The following is a 26,034-nucleotide window of genomic DNA, read 5'->3' on the forward strand; positions in this document are numbered from 1 at the left end:
TCCTGCCCCCAGACTTCCCTTCCCTTCTGGACAAGAGCGCCCATCCTGCCCTGGACTTCCCTTCTGGACAAGAGTGCTCATCCTGCCCTGGACTTCCCTTCTGGACAAGAGCGCCCATCCTGCCCTGGACTTCCCTTCTGGACAAGAGCGCCCATCCTGCCCCGGACTTCCTGTCTGGACAAGAGTTCTCATCCTGCCCTGGACTTCCCGTCTGGACAAGAGCTCCCATCCTGCCCCAGAGTTCCCATTTGGACAAGAGAACTCCCATCTGGACAAGAGAGAGAGACTTCCTGAATCTGTCAGCTCTGTCTGAACCAAGTGTGCTGATAAGACCAAGAATGAACCACAAGGAGATGGGCAGACGTCAAGGCAGAAATACATACAACAAAATGAAGAGCAATACAGCATCACCAGAACCTATCCCTCCTCCAACATCTAGACCTGAACATCAAAAATTGGAAAAAGCAGAAGAAAAACAGCCTTATGAATGACATCATGAAGAAGGTAGAGGCTTGTGTAGAGGAAAAGACAAAAAAATGGGAAGAACGCTGTAAACAACTAGAGGAAAGGGCAAACAAATTAGAAGAAAACAATAAAGTCCTGGAAGAAAACAATAAAGTACTGAAAGAAAATCAAGAAAAAGCAATGAAACAAATGAAGGAAAAAGTCCAAGACCTGAAAAGGGAAATAGAAAAAATGAAGAAGACACAAACAGAGGGAATGCTGGAAATAGAAAATCTAAGTAAATGATCGGGAACTTCAGATGCAAGTATAACCAACAGAATGCAAGAGATGGAAGAGAGGATCTCTGGCGTTCTTCAACGCCAGAGAAATAGAAGAAATAGATTCATCAGTCAAAGAAAACACTAAAGCCAACAAAGTCATGAACCAAAATGTCCAAGAAATTTGGGACACCATGAAAAGACCAAACCTATGAATAATAGGGGTAGAAGAAGGAGAAGAATGCCAACTCAAGGGCACAGAAAATATATTCAACAAGATCATAGAAGAAAACTTTCCCAACTTAAAGAAGGAATTGAAGATACAAGAACCCTATAGAACACCAAACAGACTAGACCCCCCAAAAAAGTCCCCTTGCCACATAATAATTAAACAACTAAACGTACAGAATAAAGAAAGAATATTAAGAGCAGCAAAGGAAAAAGGCCAAGTGAGTTATAAAGGCAAACCCATCAGAATAACACCCGAATTCTCAATGGAGGCTTTGAAAGCCAGAAGGACCTGGACAGATGTAATGCAGACACTAAGAGACCATGGATGCCAGCCTAGACTAATATACCCAGCAAAACTTTCAATCATCATAGATGGAGCAAACAAGACATTCCAAGACAAAGCCAGATTTAAACAATACTTATCCACAAACCCAGCCCTACAGAAAGCACTAAAAGGAAAATTCCAACCTAAGGAAGTCAGATACACTCTCCCAAATCGAAAATTAACAGAGAAATAAGGACTTAACTGATGTCATGACTCAAATGGACTTAATCGATATCTACAGAACATTCCATCCCAACCAAAAAGAATATACCTTCTTCTCAGCACCCCATGGAACCTTCCCTAAAATCGACCACATACTTGGCCACAAAACAAATCTCAACAGATACAAAACAATTGGAATAACCTCCTGTGTTCTATCAGACCACCATGGTCTAAAGTTAGATTTCAACAACAACAAAAACTACAGAAAACCTACAATCTCATGGAAACTGAATAATACTCAACTGAATCACCAATGGGTTAAGGAAGAAATAAAGAAAGAAATTAAAATGAAGATACCACATACCCAAACCTATGGAAATTCATAGCACTAAATGCCCACATAAATAAGTTGGAGAAATCTCACACTAGTGACTTAACAGCACACCTGTAAGCTCTAGAACAAGAAGAAGCAAAGTCTCCCAGGAAGAATAGACGCCAGAAATTATCAAAGTGAGAGCTGAAATCAATAAAATAGAAACAAAGAGAACAATACAAAAAAATTAATGAAACAAAGAGTTGGTTCTTTGAGAAAATCAACAAGATAGACAAGCCCTTATCCAAACTAACCAAAAGACAGAGAGAGAGCATCCAAATCAACAAAATCAGAAATGAAAAGGGGGACATAACAACAGACATTGAGGAAATCCAGAGAATGATCAGGTCATACTTCAAAAACCTCTACTCCACAAAACTGGAAAACCTAAAAGAAATGGATAACTTTCTGGATAGGTACCACATACCTAAGTTAAATCAAGACCAGATAAACTATTTAAATAGTCCAATAACCCCTAAGGAAATAGAAACAGTCATTAAAAGTCTCCCAACCAAAAAAAGTCCAGGACCAGATGGTTTCAGCGCAGAATTCTACCAGATCTTCAAAAAAGAGTTAATACCAATACTTTCTAAATTGTTCCACACAATAGAAACAGAAGGAACATTACCAAACTCCTTCTATGAGGCTACAATTACCCTGATTCCTAAACCAAACAAGGATACAACAAAGAAAGAGAACTACAGACCAATCTCCCTCATGAACATTGATGCAAAAATACTCAATAAAATACTGGCAAACAGACTCCAAGAACACATCAAAACAATTATCCACCATGATCAAGTAGGCTTCATTCCAGGGATGCAAGGGTGGTTCAATATACGAAAGTCCATCAATGTAATGCACCATATAAACAAACTCAAAAAAAAAACCACATGATCATCTCACTAGATGCAGAAAAGGCATTTGACAAAATCCAACACTCCTTCATGATAAAGGTCTTGGAGAGATCAGGAATACAGGGAACATACCTAAACATAATAAAGGCAATTTACAGCAAGCCAACAGCCAACATCAAATTAAATGGAGAGAAACTCAAAGCAATTCCACTAAAATCAGGAATGAGGCAAGGCTGTCTGGTCTCCCCATACTTATTCAATATAGTACTTGAAGTTCTAGCCAAAGCAATAAGACAACATAAGGAGATTAAGGGGATACAAATTGGAAAGGAAGAAGTCAAGCTTTCCCTGTTTGCAGATGACACGATAGTATACTTGAGTGACCCCAAAGATTCCACCAAGGAACTGATACAGCTTATAAACACCTTCAGCAACATAGCAGGATACAAGATCAACTCAAAAAAATCAGTAGCCCTCCTATATACAATGGACAAAGATGTTGAGAAGGAAATCAGAGATATATCACCCTTTACAATAGCCACAAATGACATAAAATACCTTGGGGTAACACTAACCAAGCAAGTGAAGGACGTATATGACAAGAACTTTAAGTCCCTGAAAAAAGAAATTGAAGAAGATGTCAGAAAATGGAAAGATCTCCCATGCTCATGGATAGGCAGGACTAACATAGTAAAAATGGCAATCTTACCAAAAGCAATCTACAGATTCAATGCAATCCCCATCAAAATACCAACACAATTCTTCACAGACTTGGAAAGAATAATACTCAACTTCATATGGAAAAATAAAAAACTCAGGATAGCCAAAAGAATCCTGTACAATAACACAACGTCTGGAGGCATCACGATCCCTGACTTCAAGCTCTACTATAGAGCTACAGTAATAAAAACAGCTTGGTACTGGCACAAAAACCGACATGTAGACCAATGGAATCGAACTGAAGACCCTGACATTAATCCGCACACCTATGAACATATAATTTTTGACAAAGAAGCCAAAAGTGCACAATGGAAAAAAAGAAAGCATCTTCAACAAATGGTGCTGGCATAACTGGATATCAACATGTAGAAGGCTGCAAATAGATCCATATCTATCACCGTGCACAAAACTTAAGGCCAAGTGGATCAAGGACCTCAACATAAATCCAGCTGCTCTGAACCTACTAGAAGAGAAAGTAGGAAGTAGTCTTGAACGCATTGGCATAGGAGATTACTTCCTAAATATAACACTAGTAGCACAGACACCGAGAGAAACAATCAACCAATGGGACCTCTTGAAACTGAGAAGCTTTTGTAGAGCAAAGGATACAGTCAACAAGCAAAGCGACAGCCTCCAGAATGGGAAAAGGTCTTCACCAACCCCACATCTGACAGAGGACTGATATCCAGAATATATAAGGAACTCAAGAAATTAGACATCAAAATGCCCAACAGTCCAATTAAGAAATGGGCTATAGAACTAAACAGAGAATTCTCAACAGAGGAAACTCAAATGGCTGAAAGACATTTAAGGAATTGCTCAACATCCCTAATCATCAAGGAAATGCAAATCAAAACAACTCTGAGATACCACCTTATGCCTGTCAGAATGGCTAAGATCAAAAACACTGAAGACACCTTATGCTGGAGAGGATGTGGAGCTAGGGGAACTCTCCTCCACTGCTGGTGGGAATGCAAGCTTGTACAACCACTTTGGAAATCAATATGGCGCTTTCTTAGAAAATTGGGAATCAATCTCCCCCAAGATCCAGCTATACCACTCTTGGGCATATACCCAAGGAATGCTCAATCAAACCACAAGAGCACTTGTTCAGCTATGTTCATATCAGCATTATTTGTAATAGCCAGAACATGGAAACAACCTAGATGCCCTTCAACTGAAGAATGGATAAACAAAATGTGGTACATATACACAATGGAATACTACTCAGCAGAGAAAAACAATGACATCATGAGGTTTGCAGGCAAATGGATGGATCTAGAAAAAAATCATCCTGAGTGAGGTAACCCAGACTCAGAAAGACAAACATGGTATGAAATCACTCATAGGAGGATACTAGATGTGGAACAAGGATGACTGGACTGCTACTCACATCACCAGGGAGGCTACCTGGAAAACAGGTCCCCAAGAAAGACATGGGGATTGCCCAATGACGGATAAATGGAAGAGATCTACATCAACAGCCTGGACATGAGTGGGGGTAATGAAGGGCGAGGATCGAGGGAAAGAGAGCTTGGGGGAGCGGGAGATCCCAGCTGGATCAACAACAGAGAGGGAGAACAAGGAATAGGAGACCATGGTAAATGAAGACCACATGAGAACAGGAAGAAGCAAAGTGCTTAAGAGGTCCACAGAAATCCACAAAGATACCCCCACAACAGACTGCTGGCAATGGTCAAGAGACAGCCCAAACTGACCTCTTCTGGTGATGGGATGGCCAAACACCCTAATCGTCATGCTAGAAACCCCATCCAACTACAGAGGGATCTGAATGCAGAGATCCATGGCTAGGCCCTGGGTGGAGCTCTGGGAGTCCAATTGGCGAGAATGAGGAGGGTTTATATGAGCGAGAATTGTTGAGACCAAGGTTGGATAAAGCACAGGGACAAATAGCCAAATGAATGGAAACACGTGAACTATGAACCAATGGCTGAGGGGTCACCAACTGGATCAGGTCCTCTGAATGGGTGAGACAGTTGATTGGCTTGATCTGTTTGGGAGGCACCCAAGCAGTGGGACCGGGTCCTGTGCTCATTGCATGAGTTGGCTGTTTGAAACCTGGGGCCTATATAGGGTCGCTTGGCTCGGCCTGGGAGGAGGGGACTGGACCTGCCTGGACTGAGTCTACCAGGTTGATCTCAGTCCGCGGGGGAGGCTTTGCTCTGGAGGAGGTGGGAATGGGGGGTAGGCTGGGAGGAAGGTGAGGGGGGCCAGAGGGGGGAGAACAAGGGAATCCGTGGCTGATATGTAAAGCTGAATTGTACTGCAAAATAAAAATTAAAAAAAAAAGATTTACCTATGTATAGATTTTTAAAATATCAACCTTTTGTTACAGGTTTTAAACTAGCTTTTTGTTACAGATTTTTTAAATCATACTCAATGAACTGACAAATCCTGAGATAAAAAAAATTTATACAATGATTTTAGATTTCTTGAGAGCAGAGAGCAAAGAAATCACAGAGATAAAATATTTTCAAGAGTGGAAAGTAGAAAAAAATTAGAGATAAGAGACTTTTGAAAGTACAAAGCAAAGACTATTTAGATATGAGAGACTTTGGAATCATTTGTACAATACCAGAAGTTATTACTATATGCAAGAACTTGGGAATTAAGTGTGCCATTTTGGGCCATTGAGCAAGCAAGCAGTCCTGAGGCCAAACTGTTTGCAGTAACACAATGAGGCTTTAATGAAGTCTCTCAGTCTGAGGAGGAAACTGAGTCTAAAAAGAAAAGGAGAAAGGGTTGAAAACTGAACTCCACCCAAGGGAAGGTTCCAGTAAGCTCCAGGAGAGAACTAAGAGACAGAGAACAGGGTTGCCATGAGGATGAGGATCACAAGTAGAACCTCCAACCAAGGAAGGATTTCAATATCATATAGGCCCAGGAGGGCATAGAGAAGCTGCAGGACTTCCAAAAGGGACAGGGTCTCAAACAGAAATTCCACCAGAAGGAGGGTTCCAGTACTGTAGAGGCCCAGAAGGGTGTTAGGAAGCTGTTGGGTTTAGCAGGTAGCTCCTAGGGGAATTGAGAAGGAGAACAGAGTGACAATATATAGGCCCAAGAAGATAGGCATAAAGATAGATACAGCAGATAGCTCTAAGGGGAAGGAAGAAAAGAAGGAGTCACAAGCAGGAACTCCACTCAAGGGAGGCCTAGGAGAGAGTAGAGAAGCTTTGAACTACAGCTCCTGGGGGAGGCAAGGAATCTCCAGGAAGGAGCTGAGAACAAAGGGAACAGAGGAAGGTAAGTGTTGGGTGACAAGAATTTCAATCTAGAGTGTTCCCAAGAGGACTGAGAGACTTGCCAACTAGAAATGTCCCAAATCACAGAGCACAGGCACCACTTTCCACATGATAAAGGCCCAGGAGGGCAAGAGGAGCTTTTGGCACACTGGTGTGTCTTTTGTAATAGTCTAACAGAAACAAAGCAGGAAGCTCCAGGGTGACACTTTCCAAGTAGAGAAGGGCAGACAAATGGTTAGAGCAGTTAGGAGAAAAAGAGCTAAAGACGTGGACTAGGAGAGGCTTTGGGGAAAGGGAGGGTTCCAACAGAGGCAGAGGAGAAAGTTTCTTAGTAGAGATGCCCAGGTGACAGGCGCCCAGGAAAATGTAACAGGCTCCAGGAGCCAGAGAGAATGAGAAGACACTTACCAAGTGGTCGAGAGACAAATGGTTAGAGCAGGTGGAGGGAAGAAGTAGCTGAGAAGATGGATTCTAGAATTCAGAGTCAAATATGATGAGTGTCAGAAGCCAGCAGAAACAAATGATCCATACATACTTTAGGAGAGCCAAATTAGCAGCTTAGTTCGGTAAGGAGAGGCTGAGCCGCTTGGGAGGGGGCTCATCTATGCCCCTCCTGGTTTTAGTCACCAAATGAATTAAGTGAGAAATGACCGCTCCAAGGTATAGTTTAAGAGAAGGTTTTTATTGTAGATATAAGGGAAAGTACCACAGAGGCACCTGGGTAAGTCCAGAGCAGGGAGAGAAAGTGCTAGACTGAACCAGGCCATGGGGTGGAGGTGGGGATGTGGTTAATGAGAGTGGAAGACAAAGAGAGTGTGGGCTAAGGAGACCAAGAAGAGAGGGGAGGAAGACAAAGGGGAGAGCATGGCCAAAATAGGATTATATGGGAATGAGAAACTGGGAGAGGGAAGAGCCTAGCAGAGCCACAGATACTGAGTCAGCCTGGAGACTAGCATGTGCTTCCCTAAGCTAATAGGCGCCATTGATAGCCATTTGTCCCTTCTAGTGGTGACCTCCTTTTGGTCTAGGGAAACAGGTGTCAGAATTTGGGGGAGTGGAGTTTCTTTCGGACCCGACAGTGTGAGGATTAACAGAATGCTTTAAATAGGTGTGCTGTGGGGAACCATGAACATCTTGGGCTGCTGTTCACTAGAAATTTAAAAAGTAGTGTTCTGGAGCCAGCTGCAGCATAGAATCTTCATCACCAGACAGACAGCGATCTTGGCCATGTTACTTGCTTGCCTCCCTCATTCATTCCACAAACACGAAAACTCCTGGCTGCCGGGGGCGTTGCTAGACACGGGTTTGTAAAGGTGTGAATCAATGGGTTGGGGGTGTGTCTGATCCTAAAATGGCAATATGTTGGTTTCAGAAAAGCGGACTCCAAAGTGTTTAGTACTTAGTTCAAAGGTAAATTCTGAATAAACGCAATTATTAATGCGTTTGCTCCTTTCCACTCCTTATGAAACACAGGTAAACCATCAATAAAAGCGAGTTATTCTTTTGAGGTTTGTTGTATAAAGTCAGCTTCTGAACGGAAAGAATCTTGATTCTCCGAAATTACCGACACACCATTTCCAGGGACACACCAGCCCCTGGCCTAAACTCCTTTGCTGTACTGCTGCTGTTAATCCCCACCAGGCGAAGGACCACTCCCTCAACTGCTATGATTAAGTGATGTGAGGCCTGTGAGTGAATCCTCGGAGCGAATCTCGGCACAATGGAAGTGAGGCTGCCAGTACCTCCGCCTAGCCGACAATGGCGATGAGGACTAAGGCGCCAGTCCTGAAGATACCCAGGTGACTCAGGTCTGGCCCACGCCCCTCAGGCTCACAGCCGGCGCAGAGCGATGCCCGCCCAGATAACAATGGCGCTAGTGAGGGCGGGGCCCGTAGAAGGCCGAGCAAGGATCTGAGGAGGCCGGGCCCCGGCTGCTGGCGAAAACACGTGATACAAGCCCGCCCCCTTCATTCCTGACGCTCCGACCGGCCGGGCAGCCAGAGCCGAGAAAGATGTCTACTCAGATGAAGAAGGCGTTTGCGAGGGCCCGACCCGTCGCCTTTAGCGGACAGGCAGAGGGCGGGGGCAAGATCGCGCTTGGTGAGGTCACGTGGCGCCGGCCCCGCCCCTTAGGAGGCCTTTGCCGGGCCCCTAGGAAGGGGCGACAGCGGAAGTGACCACACGGCGTACTTCGCTGCGTGCGGCTACGTGGCGGAGCCGGCGGAAGTAGTTTCTTCGCTGGACCCTGCGTGTTTGTGTTTTGGTTTGTGAAGGAGCCTGGCCGCCTGAGGGGAGGAGACGGAGGGAGGAGGAGGAAGAAGTCGTAGGAACTCTAGTGCGGCGACTGCGGAGGAGGAGAGAGGAAGGCGGAGCGGAGAGGCGGAGACGCAGCCCGGCAGGGGCGGCACGGCGCTCGGAGCCCCGCGCCGGCCAGTGTGAGAAGCGGCGAGCAGGCGACGCCGCTGCAGCTGCGGCGCATCCCATCTCCGGGCCGTGCGTGGACTCGCTGCCGGGAGCCGCGCCCCAGGTAAGCCGCCGTCGGGGCGCGTCCCCTCGGCCCCGGGCTGTGCCCGGGTCTCCAAGCCTCTGCCGGGCCTCAGCTCTGGAGCCTGGGATGCCGGGACCCGCTGAGGGAGAGGCGGGTGTCACCCTCTTCCCAAGATGGCGCCGTGGGCCGCGGCGGTATCCGGCCCGGTTCTGGGGTCTCAGTCCTGGCCGGGCCGTGTCGGAGGTGAGTGGGTGGCTTAGGAGCACAGCTTCAGGGCTCGGCCGGACTGCTGGCCCTGACACCCAGAGTTGGTTCTCGAGTGCTCCGGGAATCCAGGCCTACAGCAGGTGGGGTTTGGGAGCTCCGCCTACCTCTGACTGGCTTGGCCGAGCTATGCGAATGGTGGGATCTTCTTGTCTCTTCCGTGGGAGATGGTGAACCGAAGCCGCGGGGTTCTCTGCAAGCAGGTTAACATCCTGACACTTCCAGAAGTTTAAAGCTCGGACTGTCACACTTGGCATGTTTAGTTTTTGTCTAGCTGAAGTGGATTCAAAGTGCTGAATCAGTTGCCTTGCAGGTAACTAAACAACAAAAAACTCTGTACGTCTCTCGGTATACTCAGGACTGGCCGGATCATTTTTAATGTAAAATTTGAACCCGTAGGGTTGTCAGCAAGTACAGACAACAGTGCCTGGCACAATTTAAGGGCTCAGTAATTTTTTAAATCAAAGATAAGAACTGTATAAAATAATTACCATTTTCAAGATTTAAGATACATATTATGCAAAAGTTTGTTTTGCGGGATAAGAAGTACAAGCAGTGAGTACAAAGGATTGCATGTATCGAGCTTCTGTGTGTGTGTTTTGCCAGGGGTTGAACTCAGAGCATCTGTGTGCTGAGCAAGGGCTCTACTGAGCTACTCCCAGTCCTTGCACTTAATTTTTAACATTAATATCATGGTCAATGTGTGTATGTTTATAATTTGACTTATTTCCTGTTTGAGGTCTTTGGAAGTAAAGATTCAGTAGCTTTGAACTTTAAAAGGCGCTGAATATGGAGGCACCCATCTGTCATTCCAGCACTCTGGAAGCTGAGGTAGGAGGATCTGGAGTTCTAGGCTATCCCTAACTTACCCCTGTGCTTGCCTAGGCTACAAGTCTCTGTCTCAAAAAAATGAGGTGGGGAGGGGAGGGAGTACTTCAAAAAGCAAAACTAAGTATAAGTTTTTGTTCAGTTTTTCTGTGAGAATCAGATGTTTCCTTGAAATTTTGGAAGTACCGTGGACATTCACAGTTTTGTCCTGGATAAGTCATTTGTTTTGTAGGTAAGGAACTATTGGTAAACGTTTAGGCTGAAAATGTATCTGAAGGTCTGTATGACAGTCTATTGATCTACAGCATTATCTCACCAAGAGGCCATTTAAACTGCCAATTTCAAACACTGTGTACTTAGTATTAGTAGGTACTGTATTAGAGACTACGTGGGTTGTCTTACTTAATTCTCACAGTAGCTATGCAATGTTAGAATATAATGGAGATTGAGATTTGGAAATTAAAACTTTGCTCTGGCAGAAATTGGCATATCCAGGAATAGACTTCAGTGTGGTTTTGTGGGTTGAGGAGAAATGGGAATTTTATTTATTTAGAGACAAGCACTGACTGCGTAGGTCTGGATAGCTTGAAACGTGCTTTGTAGACCAGGCTGTCCTGGAACTCAGATTCATCCACCTTACTTTGGACCATGAGTGCTGGCATTACAATCTTGGACTGCCAAGTCTCTGTAGGGGGTGGGGGCGGGTTGAGACAAGGTTTCTGTGTGTGACTTGACTATCCTAGAACTGGCTTTGTAGACCAGGCTGGCCTCGAACTCAGAAATCTGCCTGCCTTTGCCTCCCTAGTGCAGGGATTAAAGGAGTACACCAACAACAACCAGCAACCATATCTGTTGTTTTGAGACAAGGCCTTGCTATGCCTTTCTGACTGACATGTTTTTATCTTGGCTTCCCAAGTGCTAGGACCACAGGCAAGCTCCATCATTCCAGGCTGGAATGATAGTTTTGTGTTCTGTTGGTTAGAAGCAACTCAAATATCATTTTATCTGTAAATGTGTCAGTATTTATTGATAAAGATAAGGAACATTCAAAGGTATTAACTAGATCACGCCAAGAGGTGGTATCTTAAAATCTAAGCTGGGCTTGGAGATGTATACCTTTAATTTCAGCACTTGGGAGGTAGAGACAGGGATCAGTCTCTCTGAGTTCTAGGACAGCTAGGATTACATAGAGAGACCTTGTTTTAAAACAACAACAACAAAAATAACACGAAGGTCTTATGGATATATTTATCAGTGAATTAGCCATTATCAAGAGTGTTTCAAGTATCAACTCAAGTTTTATGGGGAAATATAAATTTCTTACTTGAAGTGTAAATTAAATGTAGCAGCTTTGGGGCAGAGAATTTTCTTTTAGGGAAGAAATCCTTAGTACGTTTTTTGTTTTGTTTTGTTTTTTAATAAGCTTTTTTTTTTTTTTTTTTTTTTTGGTTTTTCGAGACAGGGTTTCTCTGTGTAGCTTTGCGCCTTTCCTGGAACTCGCTTTGGAGACCAGGCTGGCCTCAAACTCACAGAGATCCGCCTGGCTCTGCCTCCCGAGTGCTGGGATTAAAGGCGTGCGCCACCACCGCCCGGCTTTAATAAGCTTTTAAACCACATTTATTTTAGTTTATGTGTGTGATTGTGTGTATGTGTTTCTGTGTGAAGGTGTATGCATTCCACAGCATTTGTGTGGAGATCAAATGGACAACCTCAGGTCTTGGTCCTCACCTTTTCACTATACATGGTTCCCTGGATCCAAACCCAAGCTTACACTGCAAGGGCCTTACTCAGTGATATTTCTTCTTCTTTTTTGAAACAAGGACTCTGTGTAGCCCAGGCTAGCCTAAATAATACTTCACAGCCCTCCTTCCTCAAGGTCCTTGGGTACTGGGATTACAGGCTTGCCCCATCCATGTTCCATATATTGATAAAAGGTTGGACTAAAGTGTCCAAGTTGACTTGTAAACTGAAAAGACTGTTTTAAATATTTGCTGGTTCTACTGAGATTAAAGACAAGCTGGATGTCTTGGTGCAGATCTTAAGAGCCTGAAGTATGAAGATTACCATCCTGTGCTACTTTGTGACACCCTGTCTAAAGAGGAGGGGAGAAGACTGCCATTCAGGTTTTTTCAAATGCAATGTTAAACAGATAATACACATATTTTTAGCCCAAAAACTACCCCCCAAAATTACTGTAAGTAAATAGATCACTCCTAATCCTTTTCTTTTTTGTTTTGTTTTGGTTTTTTCGAGACAAGATTTCTCTATGTTGTTTTGGTACCTGGCCTGGATCTTGTTCTGTAGACCAGGCTGGCCTTGAACTCACAGAGATCCACCTGGCTCTGCCTCCCAAGTGCTGGGATTAAAGGCATGTGCCACCACTGCGAGGCTCCTAATCCTACCAAATAGAGAAATCCTTATCAGCCAGCCATACAAACTTGGGAGTTAAAAAATATTTGGTGTTTGGGAATTACTATTAAATGAAAAATGTATCATTTAGTGGAGACCTTCAAATAGTAAACTCTAGGATTTGTTCTAAAAGCTTTCCATTTACTAGCATAATTTTCTTCAAATAATTTTAATCCAAGTAGTATGACAGTAAGAACCTGATTTTCTTTTCTTCATTTTAAAGATTTTTGTGGTTAAAGTTACCTTTATGTCTGTGGGTGTGTACGTGTGAATGCCAGTGCCCAAGAAGTCCAGAGGAGGATGTCATATAACCTGGAACTGGTGTTGCAGGTGGTTGTGAATCACCCTATAAGCTGAACTCCAGTCACCTAGAATAGCAGTACTCAGGCTAAGATGCTCTCTCTCCAGCGCCCACAACCTGAATTCTTGATTGACCTCTCAAGTTGCTCTGTCACAGTTGCTCTGTGATCTCAATGAAGTTACTTAACCTTTTGGTACCTGTTTCCTCATTTATAAGAAGCCAGCCTGCCGGGCGATGGTGGCGCACGCCTTTAATCCCAGCACTCGGGAGGCAGAGGCAGGTGGATCTCTGTGAGTTCGAGGCCAGCCTGGTCTACAGAGCTAGTCCAGGACAGACTCCAAAGCTACAGAGAAACCCTGTCTGGAAAAACCACAAAAAAAAAAAAAGAATTGTAAGAGTACTTGATACTGTTGAGTGACTGTATTAAATACTTAAAATACTAACTGGCACAAAGCCAAGTCTTTCTTTCTTTCTTTCTTATTTATTTATTTATTTATTTATTTATTTATTTATTTATTTATTTGGCCTAGAGCCTGCTGTTTGCTGGGCAAGCACTATCCCAGTCCCTAGCCCCAAAGTGAAATTGTTAAAGGTTAGTTGTTGTGTTTTGCAGTTAGGTCTTATATGTTGTTTGTGGCTTGAGCTCCTGCTTCAGCCTTCCCACAGTGGAATTGGTGTTGCTATCACACCCTGCTGAAAGCTTGCCTCTTCCTTTTATTAATTTTTTTTTTTTTTGGTTAACATACAAAGATGTGGGTTACAGGTGATGTTTTCATTTGTGTCGTTCTTCCCTGTCTTCTCCCATCCCCTTCCTCTCTGCAGATTGTCTCCCTTTTGCTTTCATGACATATAGATTCTGTTACTTTCCTCTTTTTTTAGACTTCTCACCCTTCTGTTGAAGGTTAACTTGAGGTGATTTTAGTTCAAATCTTGTACCATTATTTCCCTTGAAAAGTGCTGAAATAAACTAAATGACCTTGGCTGTCTACTTGTCATTATAATACTCTATTATTAAACTTATTAAGTGACTAATACTCATTTATTTAGTTTTGATTTGTTTATTTAATTATTATTTGTGTCTCCACAGGTATTTTCTACAGAAAGAAAACAAAATTGATACCTTGCATCCTGGAAGTTCATTTAGGAATTTGAAATTAGGGACTTCTTTCAAATTTGGACATGGCTAATCGAGGAGCAACAAGACCCAACGGGCCAAATACTGGAAATAAAATATGCCAGTTCAAACTGGTACTTCTAGGAGAGTCTGCTGTTGGCAAATCAAGCCTGGTGCTTCGCTTTGTGAAGGGCCAGTTTCATGAATTTCAAGAGAGTACCATTGGGGGTGAGATTGTTATTTTCTTTTAATCATTTAACTGAATCATACATTAATAAATATTTGTTCTAAATGTGATCTTGAAGAGCTAAGTAGATCATACAGGGAAGGAAAAAAAAACTTTCAGCAGACCTTGGACTTTAAAATATTTTTGTTTGTAAACAAGGTATTGTACCCTTAAGCTATTCTGAAATTTCTATAAACTTATTATCAAGCATGGTTTGGGGGCTTAAAAGAGTATTTAATGGGAAAACTTTGAAAAACAAGCTAAATGGGGTGGCCAGGTTTATCATTCCAGCATTCTAGAACCTGAAGAGGGAAGACTGAGAGTTTCAGACCAGTGGCTGTGACACAGTGGGATCCTGTCTCAAAAAAGGACAACGGAACACAAAATTGAAATGTCTTATTTATTTAGGTAGGAAAGTCTTTTCAAGACAAGATCTTGCCCTATATCCCATGAACTCTTGGTGATCCTACTGCTTTAACCTACCAAATGCTGGGATTACAGGTATAGTCACTATGCCTAGCCTATTTTGTTTTTGAGACAAGGTCCCAAACCTAGCAAGACTTTATTTCATAGGGTTCCCCCCCCCCCCCCAGGGTGGGCTGGAGTGGGATGGAAGGGAGGGCATTCATAAGATAGGTTTCATGTAGCTTAGGCTGGCCTGGAACTAAGCTAGGTAGTTGTGGAGGTCCTCTGCCTCCTGAATGTTGAGATTACAGGTGGTGCTGGGGATGAAACCCAGGATTTTGTGCATGCTGGGAAAGCATACTACCAACTAAGGTATGTCTCTAAGCCTCAGTCATTTTTCAGTGTTTTTAACTTAAATCCTTCCTCTGTTGACTATTACTTTGGTTAGGTTAGGGAAGTCACATGTTTATTTTCCTTTTACATGAAACAGAAATATCAGTACCTTGCCTGAAATGAAAACAGATGTCTTAATTAATGTCTTAACTGGCAGAAAATAAATGCTTAGTAAGTGCATCTAAACAAGTACCAGTGTAGCTTTTTGCTGAGTCATTTCTAGCATTGTTGATATGTTACATAATAATATTTTGGGTGATAGCTGCTTAATATTTGATTTGGGGTTTTAAAATTTTGTTTGAGTTGGGGCTGAAGAGATGGCTAAGCCAGTAGGAACACTGGTTTCTCTTCCAGGGGTAAGAACTTTAGGCCCAGAGTTTTCTTTACTTAGACCAGTGGTTCTCAACCTATAGGTCGAAACCCCTTTGGGGGATCAAATATCCTTTCAGAAGGGTGGAATATCAGATATTTACATTACAATTCATAGTAACAAAATTACAGTTAGAGAGTAGCAACAAAATAATTTTATGATGGGGGGGTCACTGCAGCATGAGGAACTGTATTTAAGCATAGCATTAGGAAGGTTGAGAACCACTGACTTAGACAATAAAGTTTCTTAATAAAATTTACAGTTGCTAGGCATGGCAGTGCATCCCTTTAATCCTAGCATGAAGAGGTAGAGGCAGGTGCATCCCTCTGAATTGAAAGGTGGAAGCAGGAGAGTTGGAGTTCAGGCTAGGCTTAGGTATGAGTCTGAGGCTAGCCTGCTCTACATGAGGTGCTGTCTCAAACACAGTACCATTAACCATGTGAGAGTGGAGTGTAGTCGAACACACCTATGAATCCCAGTCCTCAGGAGGCTGAGGCCAGCCACCGCTGTCTTAGTTAGGTTTTCTATTACTGTGGCAAAACACCATGACCAAAAAACAAGTTGGGGAGGAAAGGGTTTATTTGGTTTATATTTCAGCATTGCTGTTCATCACAGAATGAAGTCAAGGAACTCGTACAGGGCAGGGTCCTGGAGACAGTAGCTGATGGGGAGGCCAGGGAAGGGAGCTGCCCATCTTCTTATAAAACTCAGGTCCAGCAGACTAGGGATGGCACCACCCACAGTGGGCTGGGCCCTCCCCCATTGATCACTAAATGAGAAAGTGCCTTACAGCTGGATCTCATTAAGGCATTTCCTCAGCTGAGGCTCCTTCCTCTGATGACTCCAGCTTGTGTCTAGTCGACACATAAAACCAGCTCTTACAGAGACCCTGTCTCAAAAAAAAAAAAGTAACTATTTACAATAACATACTTGTGGTTGTTTATGTCTGTTGTAACCCTAGTACTTGGCAGTTGAGAAATGAGGATTGCTGTGAGTTTGAAGGCAGCCTAGGCTTGCATGAGACATGGCTCAAAACAACAAGAAACACAAGAACCAAGTAAACCAATAACAAATGAAATACAAAAATGTTAAAAATACAGAGAAACCCTGTCTCGAAAAACCAAAAAAAAAAAAAAAAAAAGTTAAAAATCAAATATTACCTAAACCTGAGACTACCTAAAGAAATTAGTTCTGCAAATTCACTTGCACAGATGTATGAGCATTTTGTAGCCAAGTTTCTGGAATTAGGTCTGGTAACTTCTTGTAGTCATTTTAAGTTCATTTCTTTTTTTTTCCCGAAAGTGTGCCTAGTCGTGTAGATTGCATTAAGTGGCTTTCACTCAACAGCAAATGAGTTACTTGTTAGAAGATTACTTGGGGGAGAAAGTACAGGTAAATGGAATATTACCTATATATATGTTAATTCTAGTTATTACAGTTAGTGATAATGTAACTAAAATATTAGTGGTATAGATCTTTTGTGCTCACAATTTTAAATGTGGGTATGTTTATTGGTTTAATGTCTTTGTTTGTTTTTGTTTTAGACACAAGACTTTGTAGCCCAAGCTGACCCAAACTCACTCACTGTGTGTGTAGCCCAGCCTGGAATTGAACTCATAACCATCTTATCTTACCCTGTTGGAATTATAGGCTTGGGCCACCACACCAAGCAGTTTTTTTGCTCCTTAAGACAGTGTCTATGTATATGATCTCTGCTGGCCTTACTTTATTTATCATTATGTTTATGCATTGCATGAGTATGGACAGAAGTGTGCCACAATGCATATTTAGAGGGCAGAGGACAACTGTCTGGAGTTGGCCTCATTCCACTGTAGGTTTCCATAGATCAGACTCAGGTCATCAGGGGCTTTTTTTTTTACCCACTGAGCCATTTTGCCCACCCTAAAATTAGTTTTCATTGATAGATAACATGATAGTTTCAGTCATCGAACAGTATATGCATGTATCAAAACTGTCTATGTTGTAAGTATACTTAACTTTTATTACTCAATTATACCTTTGCTCTGTCCTTGCAGGGCTCCAGGGACAGACCTGGCTAGGACAGTGAGGGATGAAGAAAAGGCAAATAATGGACACACAAATTGCTAGGATTGGGTGGACTGGGATCTCTGATGGAGAAACCACTGTACCCTAGAAGCTCAACGAATTTATTATATAGAGTTGAACAGGGAGGCAGGGCTATTGCATACAGCAGAGCAAGGAGTAGGGGTTATTACATACAGATAAACAAGGAGGCAAGGTTTCTGCCGTACGACTGGATCAAGGAGACAGGTTTGGCTAATCTTGGTAATGATAGTGGCTGTATCGGAACCGTCCTCAGGCTATAAAAATCCCAGGGGAAGAAAGCTATGGTGGAATTTTCTGCGCACACTGTCAAAACTCACACTCTTCCCTCTGAGCCTGAGGCTATGGGGTCCTGATGGGCTGTGTCTGACAAACCTATGTCAACAACACACATTCGATTAGGACCTTACACAATCAGAGCTTCTTACAACACCTTAATAAAACTAGGGAGAAATAAGTTTATTCCAAAATAAAAAGAAAAGCTAACTGAAATTTTTACATTTAACTATGTTTGTCTTTGTTTTGGTTTTTGATAAAGGGTCTCTGTATTATAAGCTGGTCTAGAATTCAAAGCAGTTCTGCATTAACCTCCTGAAGGCTGGTATTTATAGGTATGTGCCACCATACTCAGCTTTCACATTGTTGATGGTACTATTTGGTTTTTGGTTTGTTTGGTTTTAGATAGGATCTCATATAGAGCAGACTGGCCTCCGACCTACTGAGTGAGCTAGCCTCAACTGATTGTCTCCTGTTTCCACCTCTCCAAGTTCTGAGACTACAGATGTGTGCCAGTACCATCCCCTACTTTTTGTTAAAGCTACCTTTTAAGAAAATGGTAGAACACCCAGATGTGGGAAAGGGTGTTACTATTTGAAACAAGGGTAGCCCAGACTGGCCCTGAATTCCACGTCCTCTTGATAGCTGGACCTGGTTTAATACATAGTTTTTATACATGAATAAAGGGTGCTGATAGCTGGACCTGGTTTAATACATAGTTTTTATACATGAATAAAGGGTGCTTTTAAAATGCTTTCACTGTTTAAAGATTATTGTTGTTGCTGTCTGGTTTCTTGTTTGGGCATTGAGATGCTCTTGATCTGTATGTAGCCTAGGTAGCTTCCTGCCTCAGCTTACCTGAGTAATGAGACTATAGGCATCAGCCACCACATCTAATTTATTGTGTTTTTTAATACAAAGATAAAATTAGTGTATGATGTCCATTGGTTTTAAGTGAAAGAATATTATCTTTATGCACATTATTTCCTCTTAGAACATTTATCTCCATGGAGTTGTAGGTTGTATTAGATGGTAGAAATTTGGTTTTTCATATTAGTTTGTTCCATTTAGGACCTTAGGAGATGATGTTTCAGTAGTTATAGTATCAGTCCTCACTCTGTATAATTGAAATATTACTGTTGTGTGGTGATATATTGTGCACCCCAATAAAACTTATATGGGGATCAGAGGACAGAGCCAGCCACTAGATTAGACATAGAGGCCAGACAGTGATGGCACACATCCTTAATCCTATCACTCGGAAGACAGAGCTGGATCTCTGTGAGTTCAAGGCCACACTGGGAACAGAGCCAGGCATGGTGGCATATGCCTTTAATTCCAGTACTTGAGATCTCATGCCTTGCTACCAAGTATTTGGGAAGCACACATGCCTTTAATCCCAGCACTAGGAAGGAAGGGAGGGAGGGAGGGAGGGAGGGAGGGAGGGAGGGAGGGAGGAAGGAAGGAAGGAAGGAAGGAAGGAAGGAAGGAAGGAAGGAAGGAAGGAAGATGGCAGGGCACAGAAAGTTATATAAGGTGTGAGTAAACAGGAAGTTTTGCTCTTGAGACTGAGGATTTCCTAGAGGTAAGAACTTGTGGCTGGCTTGCTCTGCTTCTCTGATCTTTCAGCTTTCACTCCAGTATCTGGCTCCATTTTTTTGTTTTTAATAATAAGACCTTTTAAGATTCATGTTACATCTCGAATTACAGAGTTGAGTAGGATTGATTGCAATCCTAAGATGTTTATAAACACTTGGGCCCTGTTTACACAATTTGCAAATAAGAGTATTGAACTGGATAAGGATTTCTAAAGAACACCTTTTGTTGATGTTCTGTTTTGTTGACAGTACTGGAGATTGAACCTAGTTCCTCATGTATACTAGGCTAGTGCTCTACCGCTGTGCTGCATCCCTAGCCCAGGTGTTCTTTTAAATTGCATGTGGTGGTGCACACTTTTTATTCCAGCAGTTGGGAAGCAGAAGCAGGCAGATCTCCTGAGTTTGGGGCCAGCTTGGTCTACATAGTGAATTCTAGGACAGCCTGAGCTGTATAGTAAGACCATGTATTAAAAACAAAACAAAAAATATTGGGACTATATTTGGTGGTAAAGTGTTTGCCTAGCATTCATAAGGTCTTAATTTCAGTCGTCCCCCCCCCCCACACCACCACAGAAGATACAGTCACACATATACACCCCTACTATGGTCAAGATTATTTATCTTTTTACCCTCTTAAAATTGATTGCAAAGAATCACTATGAATCATGAGTATTAATTTTTGCTCTGTCTCAATTTTGTTAGGGTCAGAGTGCTGGTACTGTTCAAGTATTTGAAGCTGCTCAGCAGAATAGGTTGACCAAGGAGCTCTAAGCTAGTGTATTGCCTCTGCTGGTTCACTTGACTGTTCTGTTGTGTACTGAGGCATAGTAGGTTGTCTGAAATTCATTACCTGTCTGCAGACACTATTCTACCTGAAATCACATGTGACTTAACTGTGTTAGCTGAGTATAATGATACATATCTATAATCCTGGCAGTTGGCAGGGAGGATAAGTTCAGTACTAGCTTAAAGTATATAGTAAGTTTGAGGTCATGTCTCCATATAAAGGAAACAATAATTCAAGATTTTTTTTGTGGTTGATATGTTTTTGAGACAGGGTCTCTTGTAGGCCAAGCTGACCTTGAAATCACTGTGTAGTGATGGCCTGTTCCTTCTGTTTTTACCTTCCTAATGCTAGAATTATAGGACAATGAGACTGGAGTATATAGTGGTGGGAACTGAACCCATGGGTTAGTATGTGATAATACGAACTACTACCACCTAAGCTACATTCTTGGCTCAATTTGAGAAATTTTTGCTTTTTTATTATTATTATTTTGTATGTATCAGTGTGGGTACTCTGCATGTTGGAGGACTCTGAGGGTCAGAGGACTAATTTGAGGAGTCAACTCCTTCCTTTTGCCATGTATTCTAGGGACAGAACTCTGTTTATCAGGCTTATGTGGAAGGCACCCACAGCCGTTTTTTGCTGACCCAAATTTTTGTTTTTGAGTAATCATCTAGCTTGATGTAAGCATAAATTCTAGCTACTTAATGGCTAATCAGTCAAGAAGAGATTTTGGTTTTTCAAGACAGGGTTTCTCTGTTACAGCTCTGGCTGTCCTGGAACTCATTTTGTAGACCAGACTGGCCTCAAACTCACAGAGATTCCCCTGCCTCTGCCTTCCCAAGTGCTAGGATTAAAGTCGTGTGCCATCACCGCCCAGCTAAAGAAGAGATTTTTTATTGGTATTGCATATTGGACTTTTTTCTCTTTGTATTTTTAACATTAGGGATTGAACCTAGAGCCTCACCCATGCTAAACAAGAACTCTTCCACTGAGTTATAGCCCAGACGGTTTTCCTCATTTTTATTTTGAGACAGGGTCTCAGTAAATTGTTCTGGCTGTATTTCAACTCACTGGCTCAGAGCAGGACTTGAACTTTGAATCTTCCTCCTTCAGCCTCCAGAGTAGCTGAGGTTTTTTTTTTTTAAAGATCTAGTGTAAATCTCTCTGCCTCTCCCTTCTTGATTTCTTTTTCTTTCTTCCCCCTTTTCTTTCCACTCCTTCCCTTTACTTTTTGAGACGGTCTTGCCATATAATCTAGGCTGGTCTTGAAATCACAATTCTCTTGCTTCAGCTCCTACTACTGAAATGACAAGACACTGGGGCAGGGTGGTTATGTTTGAAAAATAAAACATAAAATAACAAGAGTACATTTTGAGGCTTTTATTACATTTGTATCTAATTTGTAAATTAAATTTCAGAAAGATGTTACTTTTCAGAAACAATTTGACTTAAGACAAAGTACCTTAAGTGTATACATGTGCACCCATGGGATTTAGACCATGTATTTCCAAGTTTCATCAGTATATTAGCATGGTTGTATAAAAACATTAATAGTTGAGGAAAGCAAGGCAGTAGCTTAAATAGTTTGCCTCAGGTTTTTGCAGTTCACTCAAAGCAGGTCCTTCTTCAGTGCAACCATTGTTCTGTAAGTGTGCACATGGGTTGTTTTTTGTTTGTTTGTTTGTTTTGCAAGAATTTGAGACTAGAAAATCAGAGTACACATGACAAGCTTTGTGTTGTGTAATCGAATATTTGGAAGTTATTGACTCCTCTTTTACGTGTCAGCTAAAGAAAATAATGTGAAAGTGTTTTCAAAAACTTTGCCTTACAAAAAGGAGGTAAGAGAGCTGGGTGTGGTGGTGCCTTTAATCCCAGCACTTTGGAAGTAGAGACAGGCAGATCTCCATGAATTCCAGGCCAGCCAAAACCACACCTTTACTTAAAAGAAGAAAAGGGGGTTGGGGGATAAGAGATAATGGACTTAAGAAGGTTTCCAGTGGATCTCCAAGATACCACTTTATTGTTTGTCCTTGGAGGCTGCTGTTTTCCCTCTACAGCTGTACATTGTTTTATAAATTTTGTTTGCATATGGTTACATATATGGGGATTGGAGGATGACTTGCAGGAGTTCTCTACTGCCACCATGTGGGTGCTCGAATTGAACTCAGTTGTAGCAAGCTGGCTTTTACATTAATTCAGCCTAGGTTTTCCCTGACAAGAGCTGAGTTCAAGCATGAACATTATGAAAGTACCAGGTAGAAGCTAGAGGCTTTTTTATGACCAAGCTCAAGTTATAGTATCAGTGCCAGTCATGTTGTAAGAAAAATGTACTGTGACACCATTGCTGGTAGGTCTCCTGGAACATAGTCATTGGCTGTAAGATCTTAACAGAAGAGCTTCCTCAGTTTTCTTTATAATGGTCATATGATATAACTGTTCCTTTTTTTTTTTTCTAATGGTAAAATTTCTGTTCTCTTTGTCATCATATTTTCTTTAGTACCTTACAATCTCATTTTTGTGGTTTCTTGTTTTTCTTAGGCTACTCTTACACACACACACACACACACACACACACACACACACACACTCACACTCACACCACACTCAGACACACACCTTCCCTCCATGATGTCAGGGACCAGACCTAGCACCATGTTTGTAAGTTATGCAAAACACCCTACTGCTGAGCTATGTCCCCTGCTATGTGTTAGACATTTAACTCTTGCTTTTCTGTTTGTGGTTTCAGGTTACAGTCCTGTAGTGGATGTCATCTTCAAATGTTTGCTCCTGAACTTATTTCTGTAATGTGATCCTTGCACATGGTTATAAAGCCAAAAGAAGCTTTAATGACTAAGATTTAAAGGGTTCCTGGCTTTTTATAAATTTCCTCCCTTAGAACACTGCTAGTTTCTATGGGTGTCTTGGCTTAATTCCTGTTAATCTGGGTGGATTTGGGAGGTTACTTTAATTTTTTGTTTTGGACCGGCACTCAAAACATCCTCACATCTCAGCCCCTCAAGTACTGATGTTATTAGGGTTATGTGCCACCACCTACATCCCTTATCTATGCTTTGTTCCTATCTCTGCTGGGTGTGGTAATGGAATCTCAGCATTCAGGAGCCAGAAACAGGTGGATTACTGCCAAATTCAGGGCAAGTCTTTTCTACCTAAGGAGTTTTAGCCAGTCATAGTTACATAGTTTCAAAGTCCTGGTTTTATTTATTTTTTGAGTGTGTGTTTTTTGTTTTTTTTTTTTTGAGCTGAGGATCAAACCCAGGGCCTTGCGCTCTACCACTGAGCTAACTCCCCAACTATTTTTTGAGATTTTTAAAATATGTATGAGTATTTTGTGTGCTCAAATGTGTATATCCACCTACATGTCTGGTGGCAGAGGAGGCCAGAAAGGAGGGCATTGGATCCCCTCCAACTTCAGTTACAGGTGGTTAACTGCATGTGAATGCTATGAAGCAAATGTGGGTTCCCAGAATCCCAGCTTCCAACCTCATAACTTTTTTTTTTTTTTGCCATTTCTATGTTGTAAAATTCTCAACTTTTAAAGTATGCTAAAGAGTTTTGTAGACTTTTTCCACATACAGCTAAACCCCTTAAGCCTAACTTAATTGCATTAACTTTTTCTGTGGTGAGTATGTTCAGGACTCATGATACTACTAAGGCTTGGCTTTTGTTTGTTTTTTTAACTATAAGGAAGAATTTTATTATCAGATGACCAGATCAGGAAGCAAAATATTATGAAATGTGATATTAGGCAGCAGATAAGTAATTAGGTGACAAGCAAAATCATTAATTCAGCATTTCAAAATATTTCCACTTTATTGATACTATCTCCCCTCTCCTGGTCCACTAAGAATTAATATCAAGGAATTTACTGGTGCTCCTTCAAAGTCTCTGTCTTACTTGCTTCTGTTTTGTCTCCATTCTCTATCTTCCTTTCCCCTTTGCCATTTTTCTTATCTTCCCCCTTCTTTTGTTTTCTTCTCTCTTTCCCTTTCTCATTTAAAAAAAATCGACCAAAAATATGTATAAAATCAAACCATCAAGATAAGTAAATTGTGACTAATTTTTGGGATTGTGGTTAAAACCTTTCTGTGGGTGGGCCTAAATGGATACATGGTCAGACATCAGTTGTCATGGGCTTATGTTCTTGCCGAACAGTGGGGAAGAAGGGATGGTAAAGTGATATTTTCATGTTTATTTTGTGGAAAGGGGTAACAGGGACTGATGAGGCATAAATACTGCCACAGAAAGGAGAGTAGTCGAAACCCAAATAGGAAATGAATGTGCCTCCCATGCAGCATTTTCTGCTGCATCTGATGACTGAATTCAGTAACAGATTCCCTGAGGAAAATAGATCAGCAAGTCACATAGTTGCTGTTGAATTTCTACTCTTCAAAGAACCTATTTGCTTAAGGAAGCCCATCTTACTGTGCTTAGGACCATAAAGATGTCTGGGTGCCAGAACTAGGATGTGACATATAGTGTAAAACCAGGTGTAAAGTAAATACCTAGTAAATACCTATTGATGGTTGGGTAATTCATCTAATAGGAGAAATAATTAAAGCAAAGAACCTAATTTAGAAAGAAACAATCCTAATTTAGAAAGAAACAATCCTAAAAGTTAATAGACATGAAGCATATTCTTAGTACACTTTATAAAGGCAAAAGAGACTGGGGAAAGAAAGAGGAGAGGAAAGGAAGTGAGGTAAGGAAATGTGTGGACGTAGAATATCTGAGCAGTAGCATAAACATTTTCACCTCTGTCAGTTCATGAAGTAGTTAGTGTAAAACTAAAAGTCCTGTTGGTATTATTTCAGGGAGTGAGGAAAGGACCAGAGAAAAAAAGCAGTTCATTTAACCTCAATAGTATTGAAGCTTTAACATTAGCATATGCCTGTGTACTCACATACGCATAGCCTGGTTGGGTTGGGTTTAGTTTTGTGACAGGGTCATGTGTAGCCAATGATGGCCTTGAACTTTAGGGTGATCTGGAACTTTATATTCTATTTCCCTCCCCAGCTCTCACTGCTGGGATTACAAGTGTGTACCACTATACCCTGGTTTTTTTGGGGGGTTTTTTTTTGGGGGGGGGCGTTGATTGGTTGGTTGGGGTTTTTTTTTGGTGCTAGAGATGGAACCTAGGACTTTGTGCTTCCTAGGTAAGCACTTTAGCAACACAGCTATATCTCTGATATCTACTTAATAAGTTTTAATAATCTCTTTCCTTTTCTCTTTTATTTTTTATTTTCTTGGTGTGCATGGGTACTTTGTCTGCATGTATGTACACAGTGCCTGTAGGGACCATAGGAGGGTGTTAGATCCCCTGGAACTTGAGTTACAGACATTATAAGCCGTCATGTGGGTGAAGGAATTGAACCCGTGTCCTCTGGAAGAACCAACAGTACCATTAAGCACTGAGCCATCTCTCCAACCCCATTATTTCTTTCTTTCTACCTTATTCTGCTTCAAATAAAGGAAATGAATTCTAGTCCTGTGAACAAAGACTTCATTAGGATTACACCCCTTTTTGAAGATACATCAGTGTTTTAGCTCTGAAAGTTGAAACGCTGACTTGGTTTGGTTTTGATTTTTAAAAAGACTCAGTCAGGTGATTGTGGTGGCACACACCTTTAGTCCCGGCACTTGGGAGGCAGAAGCAGGTGGATCTCTGTGAATTTGAGGTCAGCCTGGTCTACAAAGCAAGTTCCAGGACAGCTAGAGTTGTTGTTACACAGAGAAACCCTATGGGAGGTGAAGTGGGGGGCACAAGGCTCACAGTGTAATCCTAGCTGGCTTTGTACTTGAGACAATCCTGCCTC

General features: G+C 41.9%; 1 protein-coding gene across 4 annotated transcripts in view; it reads left to right on the forward strand.

Annotated features, from left to right (window-relative positions):
* Positions 1-9,066: 9,066 nt before the first annotated feature.
* The window catches only part of Rab5a (RAB5A, member RAS oncogene family), a 31,513-nt gene continuing 14,545 nt past the window's right edge, over positions 9,067-26,034 (forward strand). For 2 of the 4 annotated variants that reach the window (XM_052745630.1, XM_052745633.1), the window contains exons 1-2: positions 9,067-9,180; positions 14,031-14,285. In XM_052745630.1, coding sequence (XP_052601590.1) covers positions 14,123-14,285 — 163 coding nt within the window. In that variant the 5' untranslated portion in view covers positions 9,067-9,180; positions 14,031-14,122. Of the gene's footprint in view, positions 9,181-9,243; positions 9,385-10,144; positions 10,237-14,030; positions 14,286-26,034 lie in introns of those variants that run through there. The other 2 variants (XM_052745631.1, XM_052745632.1) reach the window with 2 other exon arrangements.

Source organism: Peromyscus californicus, unplaced genomic scaffold, assembly GCF_007827085.1.
Source record: "Peromyscus californicus insignis strain IS unplaced genomic scaffold, ASM782708v3 Scaffold_19__1_contigs__length_69161282, whole genome shotgun sequence".
Taxonomy (NCBI): domain Eukaryota; kingdom Metazoa; phylum Chordata; class Mammalia; order Rodentia; family Cricetidae; genus Peromyscus; species Peromyscus californicus.